A 12,410-nucleotide genomic window follows, 5' to 3' on the forward strand; every position below is an offset into this window, starting at 1 on the left:
TAATAAAAAAATATTTTGGTTTTATATTTTAAAATTATTTTTTATAATTATAAAAATAATATAAAAAATTATTTTGATATAAAAGTAATAATAAGAAATTATAAGAGAGAAATAATTAATTTGGTCATAAATTTATCATATTATGTGTTAGTATTTTATTTATAAATCAAATTTAAGTCATTTTTAGCCACCAAAACTAATAACATCATAAAATTTTCTAATATATATATATATATATGTATAGAGAGAGAGATTGAGTAGCAAATAGTTGCTGGCATTGCCGCCCCACTGGATTTTGGTCGGGTAATTTAATAACTTTTGCTTCTTTTTCAACAACCCACAACTGTAACCATGTGCTTATTAGACAACATACATTAATCTATATATGCTGCTTATACACATGCAATGGAGAAAACTTTAGGTATTTCTAAAGTCTCATATGTATTATATTGTGTTTATTATTATCAATAAAATACTATTTTAGTGAGGTATAAGTTACTAGTAAACTATATTTTAAAAATTATTTTTGATTGGTTGTGATTATATATTTATATTATTCAAATAATAATACTCCATAAATATTGATCACCAAATAAAGAAACTTTATCATATAGTGGTCAAATGCCGGCTGTATCTAGATGAAAAACTTTGGCATCTATTAATAACCAGTCAGTAGTCAATCTTGTGATAATGGAAAATTCTGATTGGTGTAAATAAAATTTAATATTCTATGCCACTATTACATATTGATAAAGAATGATTTTAGGCCTCCGTATATATCTATATTATTAATTTAATTTATTATCCTGTAGCAGTCGTATTACAAATACCAAAGACTACTCCGTGGAAAAAGATCGATATTTAAAAGCTACTTTTTTGCGGTTAAAGCATATTCTTTGTCAAAGTAACTTTTTCAAAATTACGACAAATAATATTATTAAGCAAAAAATCTTGAAACGTTTAAAAGTTTAAACAAAGACTAATGTTTGAAATAGAATAGGATTGATGTCTGACCGTAGATAATAACAAAGACTAAAAATTCACATGCAAGGAGCAACAAGAAAACTAACCTGTAGAATTAGAAAGTTAAATAATTATATAATTTAACTGCAAGAGCCATTCATTACCTAAGATTCCACGACTCCATTTGCATACCATTCAACGAAAAAAACAATTTTATTACAAATGGTGGGTGGCTTGTTTGTATGTAGGTCACCATCATATTGCGTTTTCCATTATGTAAATTACTAAACAATAGGAATTACAAATAAATAAATATACGCGTGCACATGCACAGTAACATATTGTATATGTCACCCCCTTTCCTAGTCCTTTCCTTACTCTCTATTTTTTTAAAAAAAAATTACTAATGCCCTAAAATTATTAATATTTTTAGTAGTAATTCATAAATATAAAAAATTCATCATGTGGATTTAATTTAAAATGTTATATATGTTTTTAATTTACATATTATTATATTAATAAAAATAATTATTTTTTATATTTAAAATATTATAAATAGAATTTAATTTTGATATACTGTAAGTATAAAAATAGCTTTACACGTGCATCCTGTTACGTTCATAAAAAATAATTATTTTTATTGAGGGTATGAATAATCATTCAAAAAGACGAATGTAATTATACGACTTTATAAAATATTTTACACTCTCAGTGTATCAAAATTAAACTGAATATAATTAAATTATTAATATGTAATTAGAGAGGGGAATTTGTGTATAAATTGGAGAAGTGAAGTCCCTTGAAAACCTCTTACATTCCCATAGTCATCTTATCCTTGTGCAGAGAGAGAGTTGGTCAATTCATATCCATCCTCATATTATGTTTCTTTGCATATTCTCCCTTATCATCTTTCCTTTCATCGCCTCCAGATTTTAGATTATAAGATTATTACACCTTTATTTATTTTCCCTCCTTGCCCATAGTCTTTGACACACACACAACACTTTTCCCATCCTCTAGAATCTTCTTTCTCTATATAGATACATACATACCATCTAATCCATCATCAGCAACCATCTTAATTATTGATTAACAGAACCTCAGCTTTGTTCTATTCTTATTCATCATAATCATCATATTCATATACATACATGCAGTTATGTATGTCTGAACTTGAGAGAGATATCACCAAGAATGTCTCCAGTAATCTGTGAGATCCTCCTCTCTGGCTTCACAATCAACTCAACTCTAAGGCGCCGCAGTCATTTGGTTCAATCTTTCTCAGTTGTTTTCCTTTACTGGTTCTACGTTTTCTCATGAACTAGCCCTTCATTCATCATTCATAATATTCCCAGCTTTCTCCTTTTTCATTTCAAACCATTTTACCATCAAAATTCAAAATCAAATAGTTAGTAATATATATATATATATAGATAGATAGATATATAGTTATGGCTTCTCCAATTAGCGGAGGCTATTCTGGCTCTGGCTCTGGCTCTGGCTCTGAGGGAGATCCACAGCAGCATATAATGGATCAAAGGAAGAGGAAGAGAATGCAATCGAATCGGGAATCGGCGAGGAGATCGAGGATGAGGAAGCAGCAGCATCTTGATAGCCTGATTTCCCAGACTGATGAGCTGAAGAAGGAGAACAGCCAGATCAGCACAAGCATAGGGATTACCACAGAGCTTTATCTCAACATAGAATCTGAGAATGCAATCTTGAGGGCTCAGATGGCTGAACTTTCCAACAGGTTGCATTCTCTCAATGACATCATCAATTACATCAACTCTGTGTCTAGCACCACCACCGGCAACCACCACTTTCTTCATGCTCATGAGGCTCAGGAGACTCTTTTCAATGATTGTGGCTTCATGGACCCTTTCAACTCTCTGGCTGCTAATCAACCAATCATGGACATGCTCATGTATTGAATGACTCATTCATTCTTCAAATTGAATCATCTGTTAAGAGATGTGTGTGTTTTTTTACTTTTCTTTTCCTTTTCTTTAGGTGATGCTTTCTAGTATTTGTTTCTTGTTTTTCTTGTAATGTTAATCATTAGTATCAGTTATTTCATTTGTTGTATCAGACAATATTGATTAAGGGCTTTGTATATTTTGAGAAGGGGAGTTTTCTTCTCTTCTCTTTCTATTTTTCTTTCTTTTTTTCATTAATCACGTTTAATGCGAGTTTATATATGATGTGTTGAGTAGGTATTAGCACATAGATTATTGTAATAATATAAGATGGAAAAGTATAGGTAGACAATGAAAATATTAAACAATGTGAATAATGAATGTATCGGATGTTTATTTTACTAAGTGTGTAGATGGTTATTCTAATATTAAGATTTAAGTGAATAATTTAGAAATGTAGTGTATTTTTATTTGATTGGTAATTATTTATGTTGTTCTTCCCATATAAGATTTTAAGTGCTAATAATAGTCTCATAAAGTTAAAAGATCCCCTAAACAACAACTCTGAAAGTCTTACAAATACAACCACCCAGGCTTTTAGTTATATAAAATTACAAATGAAATTTAATTTATTAATCTAAAGAGTAGTGCTAGGGAGCCAATGGACTAAATATACAATGTGTACAATGGACTAAATCTTTGATCCATGAATAAAATGAACATCACCATACTATCTAGAATAACCATCCGGATACCAAGGATAATAAAATTAAACTATTTTTGGAGTTCACCAAGAATCGAACTCTTGACCTTTCGGATCCAGAACACTAATACCATATCTGAAACCACTCATCCCAAAAGCGTAACCTGATAGAACAATGTAACACTAATGGTCATATCTCTAATACTTCCTAAACCTCCATCGTACACATTGTACGCTTAGACTATTGGCTCCCTAGACTTTCTCTAATCTAAATGATAGTTGTTACATCAATATTTAATAATATCACCGCCAAGTAAAGGGATCACATCTGTCATACTATAACAAAATTTCCATGCCAATCACAGCCAGTTAATGTGCAAAGCCACTAGAGTAATTATAAAGAAAGCTAATTAAAAGAACAAAATTTGTTGGATACTTTGGTCATTCTAGAAAAGGACAATTACCAACAAATGTTAGCATATGACATAATCCATTAATTTGTTTCATTTCCTTAATTAAGAACAAACATTAGAGTTTGTGTCGTGCATAAGACTATAATAATTGCATTATTGGTTTTGAATTATTGTTTTATTGGATTTTCATGGTTGGACAGAACAAGTGAAGGACATAATATTGATAACTTAGAATCAATTCATTACCCAATAAAGTGAAACTGAAATATATGATATTCTTATTCTTATATTCCAATAACTAAAATATATTAGGTATCATAACTAGACCTAACTAACTGTGATCTATTTGATATTACAAAAAGAAAAGAAATTAAACAGACAATATCACTTTGAGTCATAATTTGTTTTGGGATCTTATAAAGTATCAGAAAGTATGCTTCAAGTACACTAACCATTTTTATATAATGCGTCCACCTCATACTGCACATGCAATCAAGTTTCAATGCTGTAAGCTTTTTCAGAACAAAATTATCAATGACGCAAGACTTTGATAAGGGAAATTAGGTTTTTGGACTAAAAACGAATCCTTATGTTAACCGACCAGATATTAATCTTTCTCATACTAATATATTTTTATGCTTGAACAGCTAAACTCCAAATCAATTAACACAGTTTGGCTTTGTGTTTGCTTAAATATACTCTCCCAAGTTGTTATGCCCATTGTCATTGTTCTCCTTTCTTTTGGGGGAGGGAAAGTGTTACTTTTCTTTTGAGGGAAGACAAGGGGTACGTGCATGCATATGATATATGAAATTTGAGTTCATTCTTGAACAGCATTTTATGATTGTGATACAATTTTCATCAATTGCAAGTAACATATCTGAGATTGAATCCTCTACCTGAATCAATTCAGTATACATTGCAATAATTGGATAATAGATATTCACATTTTCCTGTCTAAAATTTTGAATAATAACTGAGTTAGGAATCACAAAATATTGGACTATTAGGTCTGTTTTCATAAGAACTTCCTATAACAGTAGGTAATGATTAAAGGAACCATCTTTGCAAGGTACTCTTTAGCAGCTTGCTATATCTGTTCCATAATTATGGAGATATAGATCTTAATAGACCGGATCAAATTGAAGAACAAAAAGTATAATGGTTTCCTTTAGCTGGTTTCTTCAGTATCTGCTCCACATTCTTTCTATTACTAGCACTGCTTTATTTGTCAGTGTCATGAAGTTTCAGGATTCCAACAGAATCAAAGTTGGTCAATTTATCTCAATCCCCTATTACTCTGACCATGCATGTATGTATATCCATAAAAACATAGTCGCTTGCCTTGCCTTGCCATCCATCTATTACTTTCCCCGGTGACAAATTGAGCAACCCTGCATTTGATCTAAGATTTCAAGTTTCCTTTTCTGAAAGTTGATATCTGGGCAACCACAAAGCAATTGTTTCTAAGCATATACTGCATCCAGAAAATAACAAATGGTGATTCCCACTTCAAAGCTTTTCGTTCCGTAAAAATATGTCAGTTTTTTGCCTGCACAATGACCTGGTGTCCATTACCAAAAGTTACTACAGGAGCAGGTTCCATTGAGGAAGTGATGGAATCTCATATTATCCCTCACAACAATTTTTCTTCCTGTAATTTTCGATGCACCACACATTACAATGTGACAATCCTCACATATCCTAAGGTTCTTCATGATCTTTATAGTGGAACCTGGATCAGTGACTAGCAATCCATATGCCAAAGCTAGTTTTTCACTATGAGCCATAAGTAAACGCTTCTTTTCGTCATCACCAATATCATATGGCACTGAACTTAGGTTTGGCTGATATCCAATTCCCTTCAATCGCTCCATAAGATCATCTAAAGCCTTCTTGATCTCACCAATTTCAGGATGTGTCGCATCACCAGCAAAGAACTCGTGAACCATACCATTCTTCGCTTCAACCCAGCTACAACCTGGATTTTTCCTCAAATTCTTCTCTTTCATCAATTTTCTTACCCTTGACACATCATCCCATCTTCCAGCAGCTGCATATGTGTTAGAAAGCAATAGATAGTTCCCTATGTTATCAGGTTCAAGCTCAAACAAATGGCTAGAAGCAACTTCAGCAACATCAGGGTTCTTGTGGATGTGTGATGCTCCAAGAAGTGCTCCCCATACACCTCCAGTGGGCTCCATAGGCATTGTCTGAACGAGCTGAAGTGCTTTCTCCAGGTGTCCAGCACGGCCAAGAAGATCCGCCATGCAAGCGTAATGATCAGCAGTTGGAGCAACACCATAACATTTTTCCATGGTTTCAAAGACCCTCTGACCTTGCTCTACCATGCCTGCATGAGTGCAAGCTGTAAGAACTCCTAAAAAAGTAACATGGTTTGGTTTAGTCTCAGTCTTCAACATCTCATAAAACAATTCAATAGCTGCATGAGCACGGCCATGCATTGCAAACCCTGCAATCATGGAGCTGTAAGAAAACACATTCCTTTGCTTCATTCTTGAAAACACATTATGTGCCTCTTCCACATTACCACACTTTGAATACATGTCTATCAATGCTGATCCCACAAGAACACTCTTTGCTGGTTCAAACCTAGAATTCTCAGCAATGTCCCTTATCCAATTAGCATACTTGGATGCTCCCAATTGAGCACAAGCGGATATGGCACCAATCAAGGTAACCTCATCAGCCTCCAAACCTTCGTTTTGCAACCGCTCGAAAAACTCCAAGGCTTTCTTTGGCATTGCATTCTGTGCATAACCAGTAACCATTGCAGTCCAAGCCACCATATCCTTCACATTCAATCCGTCAAACAGCTCCTGCGCCGATCCCATGTCACCACTCTTCGCATACGCAACAATCAACTCGGTCCAAGAAACCACATCCCGTTCTGACATTTCATCAAACACCTTGCGTGCACAGTGCAAAGAACCGCATTTTACATACATATTGATCATTGTATTGTTTACATACAAATCAGACTCAAACCCACCAACTAACACCGTCTGGGCATGAACCTGCGCCCCCAAGGTCGCGTCACGCGCGGCGCCACAAGCCGTGAACAGAGCAGAGAACATAAATGACACGGGACCAATGCCTTCCGTCCTCATGGAGGCGTAAAGGCGAAATGCCTCGGAAAGTGGTCCCTTCAGGGCATAGCCACGAACAAGAGCCGTCCATAGAAAGGGGTTGATAGGGTTTTGGACCTGTGAGAAGACGAGGCGAGGGTAAGATTCCACTGGAACGTGGAGCACCGTGAGGACGCGGATGAGTTTGGTAATGACGTAGGAACATTGGTGGAGGTCGTTGCGATAGATGTGAGCGTGGACTTCTTTGGCTTTTTTGAGGTTGGTGCAGCCTTGAAGGACAGATACCAATTGCGACTCCAAAGCCTTTCGATGAAGTACCATATTTTTCTGGTGAGAAAAAAAAAAGTTCAAATTTTTCTACTACATTTTGATTATTGAAATCTGCACTACCTTAATTATTACTATTACTATAGATATTATATAATAAGCGCCACGTATTTTTGTTAGGTATTGTCCAGAACCACGTGCTCAAGTTGTTGACTTTAATCTAATCTTGATCTTGTTGACCTGCCATTGGCCACTTTTGGTGGCCATAGCTTGTTGGAACTTGGAAGAGAGTAGGAGAGAAATGGGAAAGGGGTTGAGGGAGTTGGGAGTGAAGGACTTCTTGGAGGCAGGGTTATCAGTGGCAGAAGCCATTGAATTTGATGGTGTTTTGAGGGAAATTGTGTCCCTTTGTGTTTCATCTACAGATATCTGGCGCCAAATCGTGACTCGGAGAGTGCTGAAGCCATCTCACCCTCATTCATTCCACCAACTTGTTTATTACTCTCTCTATCAATCTTCTTCCAATGCTTCTCATCATGCTGATCCTCCTCTATATTGGTTCCCTTCTTTGTAAGTACTCTTAACTCCTCTTTCTCTTTCTCTTTTGTCTTATATCTTGTTTTAGTGTTCATTGCAACATTTTGATTGTAGGGAACAGGCCAGAATTTCCAACTTGGGGCATGTCATGGAAACCTATGGTCCAAAGCTTTTTGGGTCTTCCTACAAAGACCCAATTACCAGTTATCCTCTCATGCACAAGTTTTCTGTCGACAATCCTCAGGCAAGCATTAACACCCTTCGTTTTTTGTATTATTGTTATGATTAGAAGTTATCCTATTCCATCTCATAATGAAATCATGGATTGTTATTGTTGTGGGGGGTAGGAATACTGGTCTATTGTTCTCAAGGAACTCTCAGTTTCATTCATTGAAGCTCCAAGGTGCATTTTGGATACTTCTGATCCCTCAAAACATGGAGGAACTTGGCTTCCCGGCTCTGTCTTGAATATTGCTGATTGCTGCTTGCAGCCGTGCGCACGCCCCTACAAATCGGATGACAGTTTAGCCATCGTTTGGAGAGATGAAGAATGTGATGATTCCATGGTTAATCGTATGACACTCAAACAACTCCGACAGCAAGTAATGTATGTTCTCCTTTTAGATTTTATAATTGAAGCAGTTTTCAATCTGTGATCTCCTTTTCAACACATTTTTTGCCTTATTAATTCAAGGTTGGTAGCAAGTGCAATAGATGCCACATTCTCAAAGGGAGATGCAATTGCAATTGACATGCAAATGACAGTTAATGCCGTTGTTATATATTTGGCCATTGTTCTAGCAGGATGTGCTGTGGTATCTATAGCAGATAGCTTTGCACCAAAAGAAATTTCTTCTCGGTTGCGTGTTTCTAAAGCAAAGGGAATTTTCACACAGGTAACTGTTTAAATCCGGTGCTGTGCATGACTTTAGTAGCATGACAACTGTTGATTGAAGTGAGCCTATTCAATATATGGAAATACGTCTTTGCTCTTTCTTCATTACCAATTTCTATATACAATCTTGATTAGTATATGTGTAGCAATGCTCAAGTTAAATACTTAAATAGTTTCAATGTTTCCAGAAATCTCATCTCTAGCAGCAGTCAAATTTATCAGTGTTACAGCTACTTTTGAATTTTTAATGGTGTTACTATCTATTTGATAGGTTTCCCTTGCGAGGTTAAAACTAGAAAAAGAAATGAGGGAGAGATATCTAGTTGTTTTAAAATAAATTTTAGTAGTTCCTTATGAATTTGAATACCAAGAGAGTTTGATGGCTCCCAACTTACACATAGTAGAAGATTCATATGTTTAGTCATTTCATAATATAGCCAATTTCATATCCCAAATATTGTATTTCACTCAGCTTTAATTTTCAGGATTTCATATTAAGAGGTGGCAAGAAATTCCATTTGTACAGGTAAAACTTTTGTTAACTTTATACTTACAATTGACTTTTTGCCTTGGCACTGTTTTGATATAATTGGCATGTTAGTGTAATTAAAGCCATCCGAATTACTTAAGTCGAACCTTTTCTTCTCTAGAGTGATTTGTATAGGTGAGTTTCAGCACATAAACCACTGGAAACCTCATTTTCCATATCACTTCTTGCAGTCGAGTCACTGAAGCGGCTTCATGTAAAGTTATCGTGGTCCCTGTGACTGGCGAAGAACTAGGTGTACAGTTAAGAGAACAAGACATGTCATGGAATGCTTTCCTTTCTACTGTCAGTCAAAACGGCAGGTACTGTGTGGCATTGTGTCTCTTCCCCACATATGAACATATTAATCTAATAAATGGTAACTTTTGTGTTGTTAAACCATATTTTAATCTAGTAAAAGTAGAGTAAAGTTTGCTAACTTAATGATCACTGATAATCATTCTTTTCTTGTATTTTGTGTAACTTATCATCCAAGTTATCTAACTCTTTGCTCTTGGCTCTTGGCAGATCAGGCGGCTACTCTCCGATATATCAATCAGTTGATTCTGTCACTAACATACTATTCTCATCAGGAACCACAGGTAAAGATTATCCTTCAATTGTGTCAGGTTGAGACTATCATTCTAATGCTTTTCTTGTTATATACTCATATGTTTTGATTCCATCAGGAGATCCAAAAGCTATTCCTTGGACTCAACTTGCACCAATAAGAAGTGCTGCCGACGGATGGGCTGCAATTGATATTCAACCTGGAGATGTCTATTGTTGGCCTACAAATTTAGGATGGGTGATCGGACCAACCGTGTTATACCATTGTTTTCTAAATGGTGCAGCTCTTGCTCTCTACCATGGATCGCCTCAAGGCAGCGATTTTGGAAAATTTGTTCAGGTGATTCCTCCAAATCAATTGTTCCATTACTCGTATCATTGTACAATGGTAATGATTATTTTGATCTCCTGAAAAGCTGGGAGTGCATACAAAGAACTTACAGAACTATGATTTTTCAGGATGCAGGTGTAACCATACTGGGAACTGTGCCGAGCTTAGTTAAAGCTTGGAAGAGTACACAATGCATGGAGGGTTTGGATTGGACAAAGATAAAGTAACATCTCTCACGAGTTTAAATAATCAAGTGAGTAGCTAAACCACTAATGGAAAATAGACTGAAGTAGTTAAATATATGTAGGGCATTTTGTTCCAGTGGAGAAACTTCAAATGTTGATGATGATCTATGGTTGTCTTCAAAAGCTTACTACAGTCCAATTGTTGAATTGTGTGGAGGAACAGAACTTGCCTCTAGTTACATTGCGGGTAGCCCACTTCAGCCTCAAGCCTTTGGTGCTTTTAGCACAGCATCAATGACAACTGGTTTTGTCATTCTTGATGAAAATGGAGTTGCTTATGTAAGTACATTTTCTGGATTATAAATATTCCATTGTCATTGAAAATAGGTTTTCTAATGTGTTTGATCTCTTTGAACTATATGACAGCCAGAGGGTGTTCCCTGTGTTGGTGAGGTGGGCTTGTTCCCTTTATCTCTGGGTGCTTCTGATAGATTGCTTAATGCTGATCATGATATGGTTTACTTTAAGGGAATGCCAACTTATAAAGGACAGGTATCTACTTCAATTTCTGCATTTAGTCCCAACGAATGATTTTCGCATGTAGATGCAGCTAGAGGGATGAGATTGTTTTGATTCTAAACCATATATGGATGGTTAGATTATCGGTTATCAAATGTTAATAACTTCATAAGCTATCAATCTGCCAAAGTACTATTAATCATTTTCTGATTGCCCTTCTTTATAAATTAGAGCATAATAATTAAATATTTAATCATAATTATTATTTCTGTATTAACAGGTACTTAGGAGACATGGGGATATAATAAAGAGAACTGTTGGAGGCTATATTATTGTACAAGGAAGGGCAGATGACACCATGAATCTTGGTGGAATAAAGGTATTAGTATTATCATTGCTTTTGCTATTATGAGATTGGCTATTATTGTTGCTTAGGATTTTTCTGTTTCTGTAATTCTGATTTGCAGACAAGTTCTATAGAAATCGAGCGCGTCTGTGATAGGGCCGACGAATGCATTTCGGAGACGGCAGCAGTCAGTGTTGCTCCTCCAAGTGGTGGTCCAGATCAGCTGGCTATATTTGTTGTTTTAAAGAAAGGATATGTTTCCAATGCAGAAACTCTAAAGCTGAGATTTTCCAAAGCAATTCAAAGCAACCTTAATCCTTTGTTTAAGGTATGATCATTAAACAGTTGTGATTGATACCAATAGCACTTTATTATTTGGTGAAGGGACACAAAATTGATTCAACATCCAAAACTTTTCTCATTGCATCACACTACAGGTAAGCCATGTTAAAGTTGTGGGGGAGTTTCCAAGAACAGCTTCGAACAAAATACTGAGGAGAGTTCTGAGAGATCAAATGAAGCAAGAGTTATCAGTTAAGAGCAGACTTTAGCGACAGACCATAATAAACAATGTTGAAGGAGCATGTCTATAATAATGTTCAAGGAATACAATGTAATACCATAAAAAATGTTTTGCAAAAGGTTATGGGAACATAAAAGTACAAATGTGATGTTGAAGCAATGATATTTGATATATCATGTATGATTTGAAGTCAATGGCACAGGCACAACATTCAAAGGGTTGACATCTTTTTGCCTTCTTCAATCTTCATGTCCCGGTTACATGAAGTAGCGGGAGTTTAATTTAGTTGATTTCATTTCTTTTTTAATATAGAATAAGCCAATAAGGTAAGTAAAAATTTGCCGGAAATTAATTTACCAATAAACTATCTAAGGTCCGTTTGGATGAGTTTTTATGATAAGATCTTTCTTTTAATTAATTCTTTAAAAATATATTTTTAAAAAGAAAAAAATAATTTTATGTTTAGATATTTCATGTAAAAATTTTTTGTTTATTTAATAATTATGTTTAGGTATAATAATATAAAAATATTTTTTATTTATTTATAATATTAATTTTTTTTAAATAAAAGAAAATCTTTTAAAAAATATAGATTATAGCTTC

At 34.9% G+C, this 12,410-nt stretch overlaps 3 protein-coding genes across 3 annotated transcripts; 2 read left to right on the plus strand and 1 right to left on the minus strand.

Annotated features, from left to right (window-relative positions):
- The first annotated feature begins 1,763 nt into the window (after positions 1-1,763).
- LOC107482250 (bZIP transcription factor 11) lies at positions 1,764-3,117 on the plus strand. Its single transcript, XM_016102680.3, has one exon. The coding sequence runs from the start codon at positions 2,415-2,417 to the stop codon at positions 2,895-2,897; it is 483 nt and encodes a 160-aa protein (XP_015958166.1). The 5' UTR covers positions 1,764-2,414; the 3' UTR covers positions 2,898-3,117.
- A 1,809-nt stretch (positions 3,118-4,926) lies between these two features.
- Positions 4,927-7,520, minus strand: LOC107482249 (pentatricopeptide repeat-containing protein At5g44230). Its single transcript, XM_016102679.3, has one exon. The coding sequence runs from the start codon at positions 7,427-7,429 to the stop codon at positions 5,573-5,575; it is 1,857 nt and encodes a 618-aa protein (XP_015958165.1). The 5' UTR covers positions 7,430-7,520; the 3' UTR covers positions 4,927-5,572.
- LOC107482248 (probable CoA ligase CCL12) lies at positions 7,293-12,030 on the plus strand. The gene is made up of 15 exons (XM_021139555.2): positions 7,293-7,438; positions 7,556-7,945; positions 8,027-8,156; positions 8,260-8,519; positions 8,607-8,808; positions 9,293-9,333; positions 9,528-9,656; positions 9,862-9,935; positions 10,023-10,243; positions 10,363-10,457; positions 10,542-10,758; positions 10,846-10,971; positions 11,219-11,317; positions 11,406-11,612; positions 11,722-12,030. Exons 2-15 carry the CDS (start codon positions 7,677-7,679, stop codon positions 11,833-11,835), a joined length of 2,184 nt encoding a protein of 727 aa, XP_020995214.1. The 5' UTR covers positions 7,293-7,438; positions 7,556-7,676; the 3' UTR covers positions 11,836-12,030.
- The last annotated feature ends 380 nt before the right edge of the window (positions 12,031-12,410 follow it).

Source organism: Arachis duranensis, chromosome 3 (genome assembly GCF_000817695.3).
Source record: "Arachis duranensis cultivar V14167 chromosome 3, aradu.V14167.gnm2.J7QH, whole genome shotgun sequence".
Classification (NCBI taxonomy): Eukaryota; Viridiplantae; Streptophyta; class Magnoliopsida; order Fabales; family Fabaceae; genus Arachis; species Arachis duranensis.

Coding starts and splice junctions, on each gene's coding strand:
- LOC107482248 (XM_021139555.2), top strand. CDS start 7,677: ATGGGAAAGGGGTTGAGGGAGTTGGGAGTGAAGGACTTCTTGGAGGCA. Junction 8,809..9,292: donor CAAAGGGAATTTTCACACAG/GTAACTGTTTAA, acceptor TTTAATTTTCAG/GATTTCATATTAAGAGGTGG. Junction 10,972..11,218: donor TGCCAACTTATAAAGGACAG/GTATCTACTTCA, acceptor CTGTATTAACAG/GTACTTAGGAGACATGGGGA.
- LOC107482249 (XM_016102679.3), bottom strand. CDS start 7,429: ATGGTACTTCATCGAAAGGCTTTGGAGTCGCAATTGGTATCTGTCCTT.
- LOC107482250 (XM_016102680.3), top strand. CDS start 2,415: ATGGCTTCTCCAATTAGCGGAGGCTATTCTGGCTCTGGCTCTGGCTCT.